Here is a 19078-nt window from a genome sequence, read left to right as displayed (position 1 = left end):
AGTCGGTCAAAAAAACAGACACACAGGACAAGATCGCTGGGGTAATATTAGCATTTCAAAGTCTTTAACAAACAAAAAACCTCCAGATAACAGTTTGATACCAAAACAGAATTTATTTGTGTAATCAGTCTAGAGATGAGAATCCCAGTATTCATCACTACTGACATTCGAAATGAAAAGAAAAGCGGGAGGGGAAAAAAAAAAAGAAGGGGAACAAACAAAAACAAAGGAAGGTATGGCTTTGGTTAAATAAACACTCTACTAAATCGTTTTGAAAAGACAACGGTTACATGATCTCTTAAATAGAGTGAGTGAGTTAAGGCTCTATAATTCCCTGAAGGAGACAAAAAGCCTGACGTATCTGCTCCACGTACACGTGCAGACCCGACCGGTCGTCATACAGTAGACTTTACTCAGATGCTGAGGGACACGAGTCATCACAGTCCCGCAGTTGATTCTAGTAGACCACCAGGCCCTCACTTTAACAGCCGACGTGTTACAGTCAGAAGCACAGACGGATGACGTGAAAACAACTGCTGTCAGTATTTTTTTTGCTGAATTTGCCAGTGTCATTACACATGATACTGAGAGACTTGCACATGATCATTAAGCTGAAATACAAAAAAGGCACGTTTGCAATCGTCTACTTTCCTTTCTCTACAACAGTGAACATGCGTCAGCTCCTGAACCAGAAGAACCTTTGCTATGCCTTCTCACCAGCTCGCTCTCTCTCTCTCCCCCTCTTCAAATAAGTGGTTATCAAACACGTGCACATGCCGAGCATGCCAGTGCTTTACCTACGAAGTAGCTGCTTTGGATTACTACAAACAAGAAAAATCCTCACGGTGTACTCACAGTACACAGTACAGGTCATTAAAGAGGTTCACAAGATTCTTTTGTGAGGCTCCACAACTGCAAGACACTGTTTTCTGGTGGGTTTCTTTCTTCAGTGAAGACAATAAGGAATGATTTTGGCAGCACAAAAACATGAGGTTTGTTCAACCATGTAGTTGAGAGAGTGAATACTGCAGCTCCTGGTGGAAGACCCACATACTGAATTCCTTCTTTCAGTGTCAGTCACTGTCACATATTCATCAATACATGCTTGATTTTGGCTAAAAAAAACAAATGTGTGTGTGTGCGCTTGAGATTCTGTCTCAGTAACATTTAAAAGCTTCATACGAGGGTGTTTTCGGGGCTGCTTTCAGACATCCACTGACGTTTGGGCATTCTCCCCAACCCCCGTCAGCTACCTGGTCAAACGTTCACAGTGAGTGAGTAAGCGAGTGCCCTGCCCACCACCCTCCCTCCCTCCTGCTCCGTGTTCGAGACCTTTTCCTGTTTCTGACCCAAAAAAACACCCCGCTGAATTCTTCACATGTGAACGGCAAACTCAGTGTTCCAATGTCACGATTCCGTCTAAAAACAGTAATACAAACAAAATAATGACCAACGCTGATTCTCCAACAGAGACAAAGTTGTTGTTTTCTTCCCACCCTTGTGAGTAGTAAGAAACGGGATTTACTGTAATGTTAAAAACAATGTGTTCCCTGTTTTAGTTAACTGCTTCTTTATATATTCTTTTTTTTTTCTTCCATTATACCTAAAATGACACACTCAACCAGTGAGCAACAATGTCAAACATGCAGAGTATTCCATGGATTTTTCTACAGTGTTCAGTAAGATTTCACCACCTCTTATGAAAAAGCTCAATGATGTGAGAATTAAAAACACAAAAATCATCTTTTAAAAAGTGTCTGCATCATCCTGAGGCCTACTGACCAACTCAAGAGCCCCCAAAGCTTCAAAAATAAATGTCTGTCTGTCTAAAGGAGGGACAGCTTCACACATTTCTGAAGGACATGTCAAACACATTTTTCCTCTGCCTGAGACAGGATCCTGCTTCTACCTCATGCACATACCCCAACCCCTACACACCTCGCAACACCATTCAAAAAAAACGACAACTTTCTTTGATACAAACACAATCACCATATGGTAAAGATGCCTCAGACACTTTTGTGTGTGTGTGTGTGTGTGTGTTACTTAATGTGGAACCTAACTGAACAGCTTGACGAAGCAGCCGTGGCAGTAGGGCTTGTCGTTTTGTTCTTTAAAGGTGCCTTTGTTGAGCTGTTTCAGGCAGAAGGCACACACAAAGTGCTCCGGGTGGAACTTCTTGGCCATGGCGGTGATGCAGCGGCCCGTGATGGGCTTCTGGCAGCCGGAGCACAGGGAGCCGCGGCGCTCGTGGTAGTGCACTTCACAGTAGGGCTGACCGTCGTGCTCAAAGAAACTTCCATTCACAAATGGGGTGAAGCACTCCTGTGTACACGGACACAGGGGAACGTTGTTGTTATCTTGTTGCGTCATTCAAGATTAGGACATGATCGATGATTATTGTGGTGTAAAATAACAAACGCTACTAGAACAAGGAAATTGGACATGTGTGTGCACAATAAAGCTGAAGATCTGTGCCCGTCGGGTGCTGAGATGCTGAGATGTAACGATGTTAACAGAGGACTTATTTTATTTCTTTGTTCCAACTTCCAAGTGGCCTATGTAAATGCATAAATGACTCATTCTTGACAAAGAAAGACCTAAAAGACCTAATAGACAGCAGATGACTGCTATTCTTATCATTGTTTCGAATGCAGAGTAAAGTAGTGCTGTCATTTCAGTGAGCGAGAGAATAACACACAAGGCTTAGGGGGCAGAAAAGCACGGTACATACCCTGCATACAAAACACTCAGGATGCCAGAGGCAGTTCAGCGCCGAGATGTAGTTCTCCAGAATGGCTCTGGCACAACCTCCACATTTCGGTGCAAACATGTCAAAGTAATCCTTCCTGCAATAAGCCTTCCCGTCCTTTTCATGGAAACCTGCAAAGGAAAAACAGAAACACATGACACGTTAACTACAACTCAAATATGACACTGATACTACATCAAACATGTCTAAAAGGTAAAGAAATGAGGGAATGTCAGTACCCTCTGGGCCAAAGAAGGATCCACACTGGGCGCAAAAGAAGTGTTCTGGATGCCATGTCCTATCCAGCGCCGTCACGACTTTCTGAACACACACACACACACACACACGACAGCATTTCATTACAGACCGAGCGTAAACCTCAGCAGAGATAATTGCAGGATCGGCAGCAACTCACGTCCAGTATGGGCCCGTTGCAGTAGTAGCATCGTGGGGAGAACAGGTTATGGTAATCGGTCTCACAGTAAGGCTGTCCCTCGCGCTCAAAGAAGTTCCTGGAGCCGATCTCCTCCTGACAGTGTGTGCACACAAAGTGCTCAGGGTGCCATGTGCGGCCCATGGCAGTTACCACCTACACAAATATTAAAAAAAATAACAAAAAAACAGACATTTAGTATTGAAACTTTTGCAATAATTAAAATGACATCTTATATTTATATTGTAGATATTTTCTCACCTGTCCTACAATTGGCTTACAGCAGGCACCGCAGACCCCTTTAGCTACTGTCTGCACTCCCAGTTTGTTGAGGTCAGACTGCAGGCTGCCCAGCATGTTGTCCAGCTTGTTGACTTGTGTTGGCGGCCCACCAGGAACACCCCCTTTACCTTGGGCCATGATCTGAAAGGGTTGGTTATGAAAACAGTTATAACTTATGGGACTCGCTCGATGAAATGTAATAAAATTGAGCTCAGTGTGTAACATCCACGTTACTAAATCTGCTTATGAATGTGAAACACAGAAGTGATAAGAGACAGCGGTTCATGCCTGCATTGGAGGGAAGACTGGGTCATACTCTGTTTGGCAGCCTACAGACACCAGCAGTTTGGGTGCTACTGGAGTCACTGACTCCACTGGTGGATGATATGTTGGGGTTTTACGAGGAGGAGGAGGAGGGGGAGGAGGAGGAGGAGGAGGGGGCTCTGACTTGGGGGCAGGGGGTTCCTGAATGGGGGCTGGTAGTGGCGGCTGTGAAGCTTTTACGATCTGCTGAGGTCGAGCAGGAGCTGGTTCATGGTAGCGTAGAGGTTGTGCAAGGTGACAGGGGGGTGGAGGAGGGGGTGGCGGTATGGGAAAAAGAAGTCGCTGTACAGCTGGCTGTTGCTTAGGTTCCTCTACGATAGGGGGGTGGCGGGGGGCTGGGGGAGAGAGAGGTGGAAGCACCTTCCTCACAAGGACAGGAGACTCTGGGGGGAGTATGATCTGAAGAAAAGGAGAGAAAAACAGGGAGAAGGAAGCAGACGTACAAAAGGAAAAAGTGTGGAAGGTGAATTAACGGGGAAAAAGATAAACTTGGGAAATATTGTTAAGCACACAAAGCCAACCTTATCGGCCTCACTGCTGTCCCCGTCAGGACGGAAACGCTGGGGTTTGGACATGACAATGACGCCCTCAGTTAGCCAGTCATCGGACTGTTTACGCCGTCGCTCTGAGCGGTTGATCCCTAGCTTCCCTTGAAGCTCCTCTATGAGGCGATCCTGAGAAGTGTTCTTGTTGATGATGACGGGTCCCATCTTCCTGCGCAGGAGACCATCTCGGTACATGGGATGTACGTTGGGAGTCTCCTTCGTCCGCCTTATCACTGATTTTAGCTGAAGTGGAATGATGAGCAGCTTATCACATGTCGATCACTCCAATCACAAAGCAGCTGAAAGCGTTTCAGCAGAGCTCTGCAGCGGCGGGCAAGTCACATTAGTCGTGCTTTTCAAATGTCCAACAAGCCACGGAGACGCTGCAATGACGAGTTAGTGGGCTTTAAGTTACGCTTCATGCACGTCCTGCATGCTAATGTCACTCCAAATTCACAGCAAAAAGTCAATACGTCACACTCGGACGCAACAGGGAGTCGTTTATGTGTCATACTGGTAGTGACTGGAAACCAATGAGTTACTTGTGAGAGTCAAAACAAAAACTCTTGATTAGAAAGGGCTACTACAAGTCTTTTATCAAACAATGTATTTTTTAAAAGAGGGCTTCTCTTACAACACCAAGATTTGCGAGATGTGTGAAAACAAAGCTATGACCATGATGGTTGAGGCACATGTCCTACACTGTGACTGCAAACCACCCCATGCCTCTGTTGCACATACTGTACTTCTCTCTCTCCCCCGTCTCTTTCGCAACAAACAAATGAATTTTTACTGTTGAGCAAACTAGTAAATAAATATTACACAATGTTTTCAAAGGAGCACGTGAAAGAAACCCTCTGAGCAGGTGCTGAAAAAAACGTGAGCTTGTGTCGCTGCAAAAAAATCTCAAGCTAAATGTAAACCAAACAAGCTGTGCATGTGTCGAGCAGCAGTGGAGATGCATACATGTCCAGACGCAGAGACTCTGTCCATATAAGGAGCCTGCATCATGGGAAGGTCCAGGGCAACATCTGGGGTTCCAGGACATGAAGACGGGGTCATGGACTCATCCATCCAGCTGGCCTCTGTCAGCGGGGTCATGCTGCCATCAGTGAACGGCCTCTCGGTGTAAGGCGTCATTGTGCCGTCGGGCCCGTCGTGGAAAGACATGGACAGATCTTCGTCGGCCCAGTCCAATTCTCCGTTTCCATCAGTGCCTCCGTCCACAGAGTCGTCCGTGATGGTGTTGGTGGCACTGGTGAAAGTGTCGGGCTGCACGCTGTTTCTGTCCATCGGGAGGACGAGTTCCTCGTGCACAGCATGCATTCCTCTGCCCAGACACTGCGCCTCCATGTTCAACTGTGATTCCTCCGCATGTGAATGATTCTGTGCAAAACTCATCTGTAGCAGCTTGTCAAGTGCCTCATCCAGTGATGGCTCCTCCATGGGGCGTTGCTGCACAGTGAAGGGGCTGGCTCTCTGGCCATCAGGTGCGGGCTCCACCAGCTGTGTGCCGGGGCCAGCGTAGGCCATCGGAGACGGGACCATCAAAGGAGAAACCCTTGATGGTGAGGATGTTTTTGAAGAAGTGTGTACAGAAGGTGGAGATACAGACAGAGTAGCAGGGAGGGGGGACGGAGTCTTTGTCACTGAGTGAGGAGGGGTGAAGGAATTTAAATCAAGGTCATGAAAAGAAGTGGAGCCCTTGTTAATAGCCTCAGGACCATAAGAGAATTTACCGACGTTATTTGAGGGCGAGACACGTTCTACAGATGGACTGGAGCACTTTGAGGACTTGTGGTCCAGGACAGTGTTAACTGAAGTGAGGGAGGGGGTGGTGGTGGTATTGGAGGGACTTGAGCTATTTCTCGTCAGGTTGGAGTTAGATGACGCAGAATGAGAGAGGACGAGCAGGGACTTGGTTTGATACGAGAGCATGGAGGCAGAGATATCAAGGGCAGAGTCCATGTCTAGATCACTGGCTGCAGAAAGGGAGGATATAGGACTGTGGAGAGGGAGGCGGTTTAGATGGGACATCCGTGAGCCACCGTCTCCTCCATCTTCATCTATGTGCAACTCTAGACCAGCAGGCAAAGAAAAGAGGGGAGAGGCACAGGTAGACGGGCGGGACAGATTTAGATAAGGAGATGCGACTGGGGTGATGGAGGAACAGACTGGAGGATGAGGAGAACCGGAAGATGCTCGAACTGGTTCCAGCAGAGAGCCCAAAGAACTGGGCTAGAGAAGAAAGAAATTAGAGAGTAAGCAGCGGAAAAGGAGAGAAAATCACGGGGACAGTGACAGATTTCCAAGCAAGAGTTTGTTGATTAAATAAGGCTTTTCCATTTTTACTTAGTTATCTGCCTTTTACCTTGAAGTCAGACAGAGACGCCATGAGCTCGTCAAGCTCCCTTGTGGCACAGGAAGCTGAAATTCTGGCCTGCTGCTGAGAGGGGGAGTCTACATCGCTGTGACAAGCAGGAGGGCTGGAAAATACACAAAACATTTATTATACAAAGAATAAAAGTATCTGTAACACACCACAGTGACTTCAACGAAGTTCCTTAAACAGACACTGTGCTAACATTTTTACATTCTATAGTTTTTGAAACTGCTTTGAACATAACAGAGACAGCCAACAGACTACATGACTCGCATCATGTGTTTACATTTGATCTGTATCATTGTAGTTCAGAATCAGAAAAAGAAACTTTGTTAATCCGTAGGGCAATTGCTTAAACTGATCAAAACACATCAAAAAGAGTAAAATAGTCTTGTTAAACTGAGGAAACATATGCATGTGAGGATGGACAGTTCAATATCAGATGGTACAGATGATCACACAATGTCCCAATTTAAAATCGCATAAGGGTGCGTCTAACAATCAGTTTTAAGTTTTGCACACAAAGAATTCTGAGCACAAATAAAATGTTTCGCAAAAATGTTTTAGGCTTGGCTGAGGTGGAAAAGTGTGGTGAAGTTTTAGTCGGTGAAACATCACTTATATTTGCTTTAACAGCAGTGAAAGGGGAAAGATATAATTAATTGACATTTTCCTGCAGACCCATCACCCTCCAATGTGGTCGCTTTTCAGCGCATGAATGACATACTGTTAGTTCAAGAGAAATTGTAAGTGACAGGCCGTCTGTACCTGGGGGAAGGCACCGAGCCCTCGAGCTCGTCCAGCAGACTCTCCACAGTTGGTCGAGTTTCATCCAACCTCGTTCCGTTCCTCTTGGGTTTCTCCAGAGGCGGAGGGCTCACAAGGATGTCGGGGCCACTGCCATTCTCATAGTGGGTGATGCTGCATGAAGGTAAGGGTGGAGCTGCCTCCTCTGAGGACACAGTAACAGTATGACTAACTCACCACAAACAGCACTGTTAAAGCTCAACGGCAAGCTGAAGGCTTAGTGTCTAGTGTACCTGTTGTGGGGAATGACGGGGAGCTCTGCTGCACTGCATTCAGCTCCAACAGCAGCCTGTCGAGCTCCGAGAGGTTACTGCCCAGGGCAGACGTCATGGCTGCTGTTGATGAGTCTGAGGACTTCTGTTTGTTTGGGAAACTGAAGAGGACACATAAGGGCTGACAGTTGATCACGAACCTTCATAACAAAAGAGCCAAATATTTCACAAAGCTTGAAGTGCACGACAGACTACCTGTAGACGTGGTCTTCCTCAATGTGAGACAACGGAGAGCTGCTACTGTCCCTGGACCATGAGCTCTTCTGTGCTGAACCTAACGACTGCAGAGAACAAATCAGTCAGTTAAATTTAAACACTTCTAACTGGGCTTTCAATTTATTCCGTATGATTTACCTGCTGAGATGAGTGATGGGAATCCAACCGGTCTACCAGTGAACCATTCAGAGCCTCAGCTGAGGGTGGAGGGGGCACCGGAGGTGGAACTGACACATCCTGGTAGGAGTGTCCTCCCGTAGGGATGGAGTAGGGGGTCTCCTCGGGCAAGAACACCGGCCGCTTTGAGATGTGGGATGTTGTTGATTCCAGGTCTGCCAGCAACGCGTCTGGAAAAATGCAATGTTCACATTTAACTTATTTGTTCAACGTCTGAATTTAATTGGGAGAAAATGTACTTGCGTAAGAACTTTTAAACACAAAACCATTTTAAACTTGTCTTACTCTCTAATGAATTACCATTTTTCTCCAAATTGTACCACGCGACGCATACAATCCTGCAGTGTTCTGTCTATACGCTTCCTGCAAACATGGTTGCAGTGGAGACCAGTAAATGATTTACTGGGATTGCTGGGCTCTCTGAGGCGACTACCGACTGTGGTGTTAGGCCGTAAAGAAACAATGGTGGCGACTTAGATCCACTTCCTCATTCTATGTCAACCAAAATAAAGGTTTCTCCTCACACATATCATTCATTTGCAATAAAGTAAGGCCCAGTCAGTGTCACGGCAAAGTAAGTACATCACAGTACGCAACCTCGTTACACCTTCATGAAATATCTCACTCTAAGCCACAACGCATTGTTTTCCATCAACCTATAAATACAACCCTGCTGTCAATGAGTTTGATGTGTCATTTCAGTGTATAATACCTCTGTGAGTAATGTGCTGAATCTTTGTTTTATGGCTGTGAACTTAACAACGACGAGGACAAAGAGGCAGACGGACACAAAGTGTTTCTGGATCTGGTCCAGGGGCTGAAGGGGGCACGGTGTTACCATGCTGACTGTTCAGAGGAATGCAGCAACAAAATAGACCCTTACATCACACAATCCATCCATCCTCAGCCCGTCAAGAATAGAGCCCAATCACCGACTGCATACTGTTTTACACTACAGAGCCACGGAGCTGTTATAGTCTGCTTCAAGCAATCACTGAACTTTTGAGCTCCAAAATCAGTGACAATGGAACAATGGAGGCGTCTGTTAGTTATGAAATACAGCTTCTTTTCCCTGGGTGTTATTTCAACATAATTATAAATCTTAAAGCCGACGTGTACAGCACATGAAGCCACCGTACTGCTCAGAGGCAGACACCTGACCATACACACACACACAAAGCATCCAGAAAATAACGTCATTACAATAACACAATATATATGTAATGATGATAAACAGCGTGATTTTAAAAATATATGGTAGGTCAGGTAAAGCGAGCAACACAAACATTTAGCATAGTCTAGTGTCAGTACTCACATTATTCTTTCCACCTGTTGTACCAGTGATATCCTCCAGCCTGAAACATATATATGTGTGTGTGTGTGTGTGTGAGGCATCCACACAAAGACTGAGATAACATGCTGCCAGTGACCTGGGGGGAGTGGTTTGAGGGCCAAAACTACCCGACAGCAATCTTTCAACAATCATATTGTACCTAATAACAAACACACAAAAATTCTCAGTATACTGGCGTGACTGTATTAGACTGATATCGGTATTAATAAGACTAGCGTTATCGCCTTGGACTCGAAAAAGTGGTTTGAACCCATTCCTATTCTAAACCCTCAGTGTATTATCTCCTTATTATTTGTCACATATCAAATGTCAGACAGTTGCGTTCAAGCTGAAGTAGACGACACCAGTAGACAAAACTTTAAATGTTAAACACGGATGAACTAGACTCAAGTGTCAGATGAAGTGGGACTCTCCTCCTGCCCCAGGAGCGAAATGTTTTAGTCATGAAGTTTGACATAAACCGCATGGGAGCACGAGCCTATTTAAAGCAGTAAGCTCAGTAAGTAGCCCGTGTCTGTGCAAATGTGCTGAAATATCACGACCAGCTCAAAATAATCTGCACCTGGTGCTGACATGCTAAACAAGGTCCAACTGAAGTTGACTTTGTCGCTCATAAAACAAAGTCTCCGCGTGGAAATATACCCTGACTGGTTTGGGGTCAAAGGTAAGTCATGTGTGGGATTGCAGGTATTATTTTGACATTTATTTTTTTTATCAGAGCTGAAAACTACTAATTATAGTCATTTATTCCTAGAAAGTTCTTTCAAGCCTTGACAGAGAGGATGGCTGTGCTGCCTGAGGTCTTCCAAAACACTCAAGAGTCGGAGCCAAGTTTCTGAGACTCGTCTAAAATAGTATCTTTGCAATTATACACCCTACCACCTGCTGATACTACACATCTGTGAATAAGGCCGAGGCCCATGAAATCCAGAATAAATGGACACCACACAGGGGGTGGTCTGTCACATATTCAGTGATTCAATGATTAAATCAAACTATGATGCACCCTGCCTGCATTCAAGTAAATTGCAAAGCATCAAAAGGGCTTTGAAGAAGACATAGGGACAATTCAGGTCACATTAGGGTTTTGGAAGCAGAGCATTTTCTTCTCATATTAAAAAAACAAAGAAAACAATCAGCACATGAATTCCCTCACATGGATGGCACTTGGATGGAGATTAACACATGTAGAAATTCATTTTAGCTGCTCCAATTTCCACTTTACATCACCATACACGTTATTTATGATCAACTATCAACTTCATCTCTTTGATGTCATTCTACACAAGCCATAAAAGGACAAACATTCAGTGTAAAGATGATGCCGAAATGTCCCCGCTTCCCACATTTCCCTGAGGAGGGCAGTGTTGAATGTGGAATTAGGACGGACAGCCTCGGACAGCCTCGGACAAGTTTGATCCTTGCAGAGTTAGAAGCATTAAGAATGCAAACATGCACTGTAAGCCAAGCAACAGGCTAATCTTTTCCATTCCAGACAGGGGGGTACGAGCCTCAGTGGACAAAGTCCAATTCTGCTCCAAGAGCATCCGCACTCAATAGTCTATTGTGCAAGTTCTGGAGGAATAAAGCTGTGATCAAGCGGGACGCGACCAGCACTAACAATTCATTCAAGAATCAAAGATGAAACATTGCATCTCATTTCAACAATAAACAGATTCATATTGACAGTGGCTCATTGTGTCATGGGATCCATCTGTGGTCACGCTGTGCTAACTAATCTACATTATGTCCAACAAACAACTCTGAAGTTATGTTGATATTGGACACATTCTTGCGGCAGTGGGTACATGTGCAGTCTTGCCTCTGCACACCCCCTCCCCACCCAAGGCCCTGCCACAGTCCTGCAGTGTTTATCAGATGAGAGTGAAGGTGCACGGGGAATTCCACGCATTCCTCGCTCCACTTCAAGAATCAAAATGATGCTTTGCCATGAAATCTACTGAAGCAGAGAGCACACACACACATACACACACATTCCTACAGTGCCACAGGACTCTAGGTACAGAGCTGGTAGGGAATGTGCTTGAATACAAAACACTTTCTGTCAGTCCAGAAAATGAAAATAATGTGTTGACAATTACAGGTCCCATTCCACCAACTACAGCATAACTACTGCGTGCTTTGAATTCCAGGATAAGGGAGATGTCAATGTTTGCACTGCCCACTTCCCACAGAGTGTGAAGTACAGTGCAGAACAGGCAGCGACAGGGATAATATTTTTTCATTAATACGTGGGCAACAGTGATGGCTCACCTGTTATAGCCAGGGTGCAAAAAAGCAGCAGTACTGGCCACAGCCCCACACCGAAACCCTACCCATCAGGCCGGCCAGCCTGACATGATATTTATATCAAACAAGACAGGCTGAGGCCAAGGAGAGGGGGTGGAGGGTGAGATGCCAGTGAGACAGACAGGGAAGCCTCAGCAGAAACCAGGGACAGAGAATGAAATGATTTCAGTAAAAAATAAATAAAAAATAACATAATATTTCACAAGAGAAATAAATGAAAAACATACCTCAATGCTTATAAATGTCAACCTCTTTCTACAGTGCAACACGCACAGCTACACAGACAAAGAATGAATGAGTGTAGCCGCATACAATCAGAAAGACGGAGGCATCTTAGGGTGATTCTTCTTCAAAATAAACATACCTAAAAATACTGTACCCTGCCAAGCAGCCCCATATCTGAAAGATGACACTCTGCCCCCCCCCCTCCTTGAGAGAGACTGCTGGACCAAAATAAAAGCACTTCCCCACAGACCAGTAATTCATATGATGGGGGTAAGTCTAAAGACTGATGTAACACCCGCTCACTGAAGACACATTCATAGTCACACATATGTGAGGACTCTATGTCAGTGAGTAGTCGTTTGTGTCATAGTAATTGGGTAGGACAGAAGGATGAGGACGACTCAAAGAGTGTCTTGTCTTTCTTAAAACACACTGACTGAAATCCCTGAAATAAAAACCACAACCAGAAAAACTCCCTTGAAATTGTTACTGAAATTATTTTTTCAATTTCCCACTAGTTGCAGGTTGTATTTCTGTACGTTTAAAATCTGAGAATTCATGATTGAATTAGGAGCAGGAGGAGATGCCAGCCTCTAGTATATATCAGGTATTATGCCAGTTATTAGTGACACTGTAAAATGTCACAAAAATATAGATATAAGACTAACTGTGTCATACAGTTATTGTTAGTGGGGCTTTTCTAAGTGAGATTTCCTGACCTATTAAGAGACATGAAGATCCCCCATCTTTAAATACAGTATGACTTCAGGTTTCCCCAACGTGAGTACTGTTAGAAAAATCCAGCAGTGACTCTTGATTTCTACTCCATTACACAGAGCTGTCAGGAAAATTATCCGCATTGTTCCCTGGGCCAAGTTACAAGACCTGGAAAAAAGGAAGGTGTGGAATTGGCTTGGGAAGAGGGGAAGAGTAAAGGGTGCCGCAACTGAAGAAACAATGTGGCAACACTGCACTGACAAGAAAACATTTTAAACAGCCAGAACACAGACTAACAGGACTACAGCTGGCACATCTACCAGTGTTTGCCGGCCTCCAGCAATGACTCCGCTCATTGTTTTTCGCCTCTGTTTCCTCAGGATGTCGAGCAGGGTCTGTTGCCTAAGCGATGAGGTCAGCTATGTAGCGCTCTCTTCCCCAGACCCAGAACAGGATGGGTGTGGAGCTCAGGAGCAGAACTGATTTACTGTCACTAGCTTCTCTCTAGCCTAGCCATGGAGCCCAGTGGTTAGGGGCGGTATGCACTAGCCTTGCAGCTCTCGCGGGGTGATGATAGCTAGTCTCGTAACACAAACTCTGTACAGCAGATACACGGGGACGCAGCAACCACTAAAGACCTTCTAAGATCTTTTGGTATGCTGCACAAATGCTGTAAACATTTAAGGTCCCGCTGCTTCTACAACAGCCAACTCTTACTCTTGCCTGGAGAATATGGCCTTCCTCTACATGGTGATCAACTGGTAGTTATAGTAAATCTAGCGGGACTGCTGACTGTTTAAAGGCACGTGTAACAGGTGCTGTTGTTTCAGCCAACATAACCACCTCCAGCAGATATACATGGGCCTCTGTGTCTGTCTGTGTGTGTGTAAAACAGAGTGGTTTTGTGGCCTGGCAGTGATAAAGAGTACCTGTGCCCTGTGGTGGTTTTTCTCAGATGTTTGTAAGATGAGGTAATGTGTGTGTATTGGCAGGTTACTTAACACTACTGTGTGCTGTTTTCCATTTAATCAATTTCCTCTTCAATTGTTTGACTTGGAACGTGTCAACACACACTTTATCGAGTAATGCAAGGTTGGTAAAATAAAAAAAAACTTGGCTAAGCAGTGTTGTTCTGGAATCGAGGAACCTGCCTGACCGTGACTTTCCAAAGTGAGTTTAGTTTTAATTATTTAAGACAGAATTATGTCATTTTGTTAATGGAACGTAGCATTGGACTGAAAACACAAACAAGTTTGAGAAGCGAAGGGAATTCTAATGCTCCCAAAAAAAAAATCTAGTCGTTCAGCAGTGATGGGAACAACAGTTCTTTTCGGTGTACTGAATCTTAAGAATCAGTTCAATCAAAAGATTTGTTCAAAAAATGTGTTCATCAAATCGTTCAGTTCTTCCTGTATGACTGGAGTGAAGACTCCGGCAGAGTTATTGAGTTCGATGTTGGAGTTTAGCACACATTTTCTTTTAAAGATCTAAAGTTTGGCATTGTTCTGGGATTAGCTCAGGCAGTTTAAACCGCTGAATCACTGAACTGGTGAACTGACTCAGTGAGTGAACGAATCACTTGATGCATCAGTACACAGAGTTGTGCTGACGGCTAACCGACATCACGATGGTGGCTCTCCATCCCGACGACGATATCATCGCCCATCACAATGTTTTACTGTAAACATCATCCAATTTAGGGGACAGTACTGTGTACTGTTTCCTCATAGCGAGAAGAACTCACACAGTCATATTGTAGGTTTCAACATGCTGCAGAAACTATGAAAAGGTGGCGAGATCAGAATGCAGCACTTACAGTACAGTAAATATACTGTAATTCTTGCATTAAGCCGAGTCTGAACCGCTGATCCTGTCTCACTGGAGTCACAGCAGAGATCAGCTGAACTGTGAGAAGAATGAATTGTTTCAGTAAGTGATTCAGTTCAGTTGGTTCACCCAAACGAACCAACAGTACCCAGCGCTACCGCTGCAGACAGACGAACACCCCACCCCCGACTCAGGTCTGACAGCATTGCTTGACAGAGCCCGTTATCAGGTGAAGGTCTCAGTCAGCATACACGTAATGTTACAACATTTCAGCTGAATAATAACATCAACATTAAAAATCACCAAATGCAGCTTTTAGTAAAACGTTCAAAAAGTAAGAAATTATTAAAAAGGAACAAACCGTGGCAAAATATTGTACACATACGTCTTAAGAATACAGTTTATATTGTGATGCAAGGGGCCACTTCACCCAAAAAATATACACAGTTTCTTTACTAATTTCCAGAGATTAATGTTATTCGAGCCTTTGACAAAAGGTTGACATCAAAGTCACTTCCTTCAAAGAAAATAAAAGCCCTACTACTACTACTACTACTACTGATTATGTAATAGAATGTGAAGTAACAAACACAGCAACGTCATAAAAATTTTAAGTTTATTCTTCATTTGACCAAGTGGGGAAAAAACGGATGAAAGTGCCCCTTTAATACTGTATATCACCAACTAATATGCAACTCATCAAACTGCCACACCACAAAGGGACTTCAATGGCATTTGATAGATATTCTCCCTCACGCCTCACGCATGGCTATACTAATCCATTCTGCTTCAGTGTTAACCTGCAGATACAGAGCAGGACAACACAACCGTGTGAGTGAGGTCAGGCTGCCGGAACCTTACATGATACTGAGAGAATTCACAGAGAGTCGAGTGGTGGCCTCTTGCCCCAGCAAATAGAAAACAGTGAAGTCTGAGGTACGGACTGAAAGAAAGCGGGAAAACCCTTCCTCCAGATGTGACCAACATGTCACAGAACAATATCCACGAGATGGGCGGAAAAAAAGAGCAAACCGCTTCATGTAAACCTGTCAAGTCATCAGCGAGCCTCGGGTCAAGGACCTGTGGGAGCTTGTTAGCCGGAGTTTTACTGACAGTGAAACCACAGAAATTAAGTATTTACAAATATTTGACATGGTTTGTTTTTGCATAATTAAGGAGGATGTGGGAGGAGTTTGCTCCAAAAAGGTTTACGTTTTCATCTATAAGTGGCGTGAGTGTCAGGATACAAAACCACAACACTCAAAGACACAAAAATCTGAAAAAGAATGAGGATTTGTGCTTGTTGAAGATAGACTGGGACCTTCTTGGTGAAGCTGATGGTCATGGTAGGAGATGAGTCATAACCCAGAGAGCATTTGCCTTGGACCTCAACACAGAGCAATGTGTTAGAAATTCCCAAGCAGCCTCGCCCCCTACTTCAGCCTGCTCTTCTTACTATACTTCAGTAAAACTGCAGGCTCCCTCTCCACCAACAATCGGCCCTTTCACTCGTCCGTGGCAGCGGCAGCATCCAATGTGCCCTAGAGGTATTCTCATAGTAGCCCAGGCTCAAAATGTGTCCCGTCGTCTAGCCACTTAAACAATCTGCAAATCCATTTAAACTGCCTTTTCTACTCTGAGAGATCAGTACAATGGAAGGATTAACGGCAGATACCTGCTGCCAGGCAAAACAAGTGATTCATTTTGGATTAGCAAGGTAAATATAGCCAACTAAACAGCTGGTGAAAACTGTAACAACAAAATTATAAAGGTCAGAGGTTCAGTGTCAGAGGTCAAGGGATAATGAACTAAAGAGGGGGCTGGTTAAAGAGAGGCAGAAAAAAACAGATGGCACTGACAGGAACAAAAATTGTTTTTAATGTAAATGTTCTGCTTTTCAATTTATGAACTGAATATCTTTAGGGGCAGGAGGTCATGTACAAATCAAGCAATCTGAGGACATCACTTGACACAACATCTAATCTGCATTATCCTCTATTTTATCCGATTAATATTTCAATTATTACTCACCAAATAATATTGTTATGTTACACATAATGGCTTTACATTTTGCACCAAATATCCCAGTCCCAACAAACAGACTTTCACAACAATCGGCACAACAAAAACACACGTCAGTAAAAATCTTCTGTACGTAACAGGTTTCCCCTTTCCTACTTTGACAACCATTTTGGTCACATACAACCAACTCAATGTGAAAACTGCAACAAAATATGAATTAACTGGTGGGTAAATCCACAAAGACACTAATAAATAGCAATAGTAAATAGTAATTACGAATACATAGTAAAATTATTAATCAGATAGTCGTGCATTTGTGCAGAATCAGTGGCTTGACATTGCAGCTCCACCAGTTCAAGGTCTGTTATGCATTCCTGACCAAAGACAAGCACTGACACACCTAAACACACACAGTATAGAAAACTGGCCCAGTAGAAGAAATCAACAAGTTCAGGATTCAGGAACCAACCAGTGTTTTATATTCTACACAAAACCAAGTAGTAAATCCAAGTACATAAAATGCTATTGATCCAAACACAAGAGTGTAAAAATACAAAGTAGGAATAGAATAAGCCACAAAATAAGATGTTTGACTATAAACATAATATACACCGTTGTTACTTTCACTATAGAAAGTAATATGGTAAACTGTAGTGCCACAGGATTATTGCTCAGATTTATAGATGCAGTGCTTGCCAGGATGTTAAACTATACACTGCGATAGGTTTCTACCTGGGTTCTTCCTTCTACACATCTAATAAAATACAGTATTTGCTCATGTCCTGATCACATTTCTGTCTTTCTATTTGACAAAAATGGGGGGTCAAAGCAAATGTATGCTTGGTAATAAAAACGTCAGTCGAATGCATCAATTATTTGATGCTCATTTAATATTGAAATAAATCAATCAACAGCTTAGTTTTTAGATTTTTCAGCATCTTCACTGAGAATGTATTCTGGTTTCTTTACTCGCTATAACGACGACAACAGAAGAACAGAAGAACTTTGATGGCAGAAATTGAATATACTCCCCATGAATTTATAATCCCCGATGTATTTGGGAACGAGCACCGGGGGAGCAGAGGAGTCCTATGTTTGTTGCACTCTTCAGTTTCAGTCAGTTTACATGACATTAGAAAAAAATGAATTGTGGTAATTTGACTAAAACCAAAATTTCAAATACATGTGGCTGTGACTGCACTAACGCACTCAGTTTCTCAACACATCAAGATAATGTAAACTAAATCTTTTTCTGCTCCGCAATAGTTCAACCAAAATGTTTTTTAATATTAATAAGCTGAATGTGGGGAAATCGCACCCAGTGTAGTGGAGGCGATCACATTTTGTTCAATAAATCAATTCCATTCAACACACTGGACCTTTAGAGTTATTCAATCAATGTATATGTATATATCAGTAGTTACACTTTGAGGAGCACTCTTCAACATTCTCCAGCATTCACAGACATTTATGAACCAAACAACTAATAAATCCATTAATAGAGAAAATAAACAACAGATTAATGGATTATGGGGGAAAACCCCTAATCACCAGCAGCTCCATCTGCCTCACTGGACTGAGGTAGGTTATAAATGAGCAGCAGAGCCTGGGCTGAGTTGACACTGTGCTGTAGTGAGCAGTCTCTAAATGAGGAGGAGGCCTGTTGACTCCACCACTTCAAAGCTGGAATGAGCAGCCTGGGGGCAGGAGTTGAGGAGGTAATGTTAAAATGTCAGCCAAACATCTCCTCCCTCTGGCACACAGATTCATCCCATACTAGTGCATTAAAATTAACGGCAGACCATGTTGTTATTACCACAAACACACACACACACACACACAGGGGAGAGTTTGAAACGAGATGGTGGTTAAAGGCTAACGACTGTCAAGCTGCTGTAAATCACAGCGATATAAAAAGTCGAATTTAAAACGTGTCAAACAGTCACTCGGCTTCAGTGTAGTGTAAAACTTCAGCTGTGTAACTCCACTGCGACACAAACACTTTTTTTTTTCATCAAATCTCGTCGTAACGTTAACTTCTCCACCCTGCTCCTCTCCGCTGCTCGGTTCTCCTCACTCAAAGTGACCGCTGTAGCAAAAACAAGGAGGTTAAAAATGAAATAAACCCGCTCCTGGACTCACCTAGGTCGTCCATGTTGACTGCCCGGCTGTGGAGCTCGTCAGTTTCGTGTTCGCTGAGGTTTATTGACTCTTTGACAAGTCTGGATTTACCCCCCGAACTTATTCACTGCTGCTGCTGGAAGTTGGTCAGGGTTGCTCGCGTGAACGCGCTACATTATGTGCATGTGTACTTCACGTGAGCGCGCGCTCTATCTGGGCCTCGTTGATCTAGCGATATCTAGCGGCCACAGGGTGGCATTACACATGAGAGCATTCATTCCCTGGGTCAGGGTCAGTTACTCTGGACCAAG

At 43.9% G+C, this 19078-nt stretch overlaps 1 protein-coding gene across 3 annotated transcripts; it reads right to left on the bottom strand.

Moving 5' to 3' along the window:
• Positions 1-93: 93 nt before the first annotated feature.
• LOC131463964 (paxillin-like) lies at positions 94-18940 on the bottom strand. Of its 3 annotated transcripts, XM_058636163.1 has the most exons (14): positions 18789-18940; positions 8153-8361; positions 7994-8079; positions 7760-7899; positions 7488-7671; positions 6708-6822; positions 5303-6574; positions 4313-4579; positions 3756-4190; positions 3447-3608; positions 3168-3341; positions 2992-3073; positions 2735-2883; positions 94-2325 (listed from the first exon to the last, which is right to left on the bottom strand). In XM_058636163.1, the coding sequence occupies exons 1-14, from the start codon at positions 18799-18801 to the stop codon at positions 2059-2061; spliced, it is 3555 nt and encodes a 1184-aa protein (XP_058492146.1). In that variant the 5' UTR covers positions 18802-18940; the 3' UTR covers positions 94-2058. The 3 variants fall into 3 exon arrangements, with proteins under 3 accessions (XP_058492146.1, XP_058492148.1, XP_058492147.1); XM_058636165.1 differs by lacking the exons at positions 3756-4190; positions 4313-4579; positions 5303-6574; XM_058636164.1 differs by lacking the exons at positions 94-2325; positions 2735-2883; positions 2992-3073; ... (1 more) ...; positions 3447-3608; positions 3756-4190 and having other exon boundaries at positions 4534-6574.
• Positions 18941-19078: the final 138 nt, after the last annotated feature.

Source organism: Solea solea, chromosome 8 (genome assembly GCF_958295425.1).
Source record: "Solea solea chromosome 8, fSolSol10.1, whole genome shotgun sequence".
NCBI lineage: Eukaryota > Metazoa > Chordata > Actinopteri > Pleuronectiformes > Soleidae > Solea > Solea solea.
The sequence above is the reverse complement of the archived record's forward strand: the minus strand, read 5'-3'. Positions and strand labels throughout refer to the sequence as shown.

Excerpts from the sequence above, each read along its gene's own strand:
- LOC131463964 (XM_058636163.1), bottom strand. Across the intron at positions 8,080-8,152 it reads CCCATCACTCATCTCAGCAG|TCGTTAGGTTCAGCACAGAA; the intron begins GTAAATCATACG and ends TGTTCTCTGCAG. Across the intron at positions 3,609-3,755 it reads CAGTCTTCCCTCCAATGCAG|ATCATGGCCCAAGGTAAAGG; the intron begins GCATGAACCGCT and ends CAACCCTTTCAG.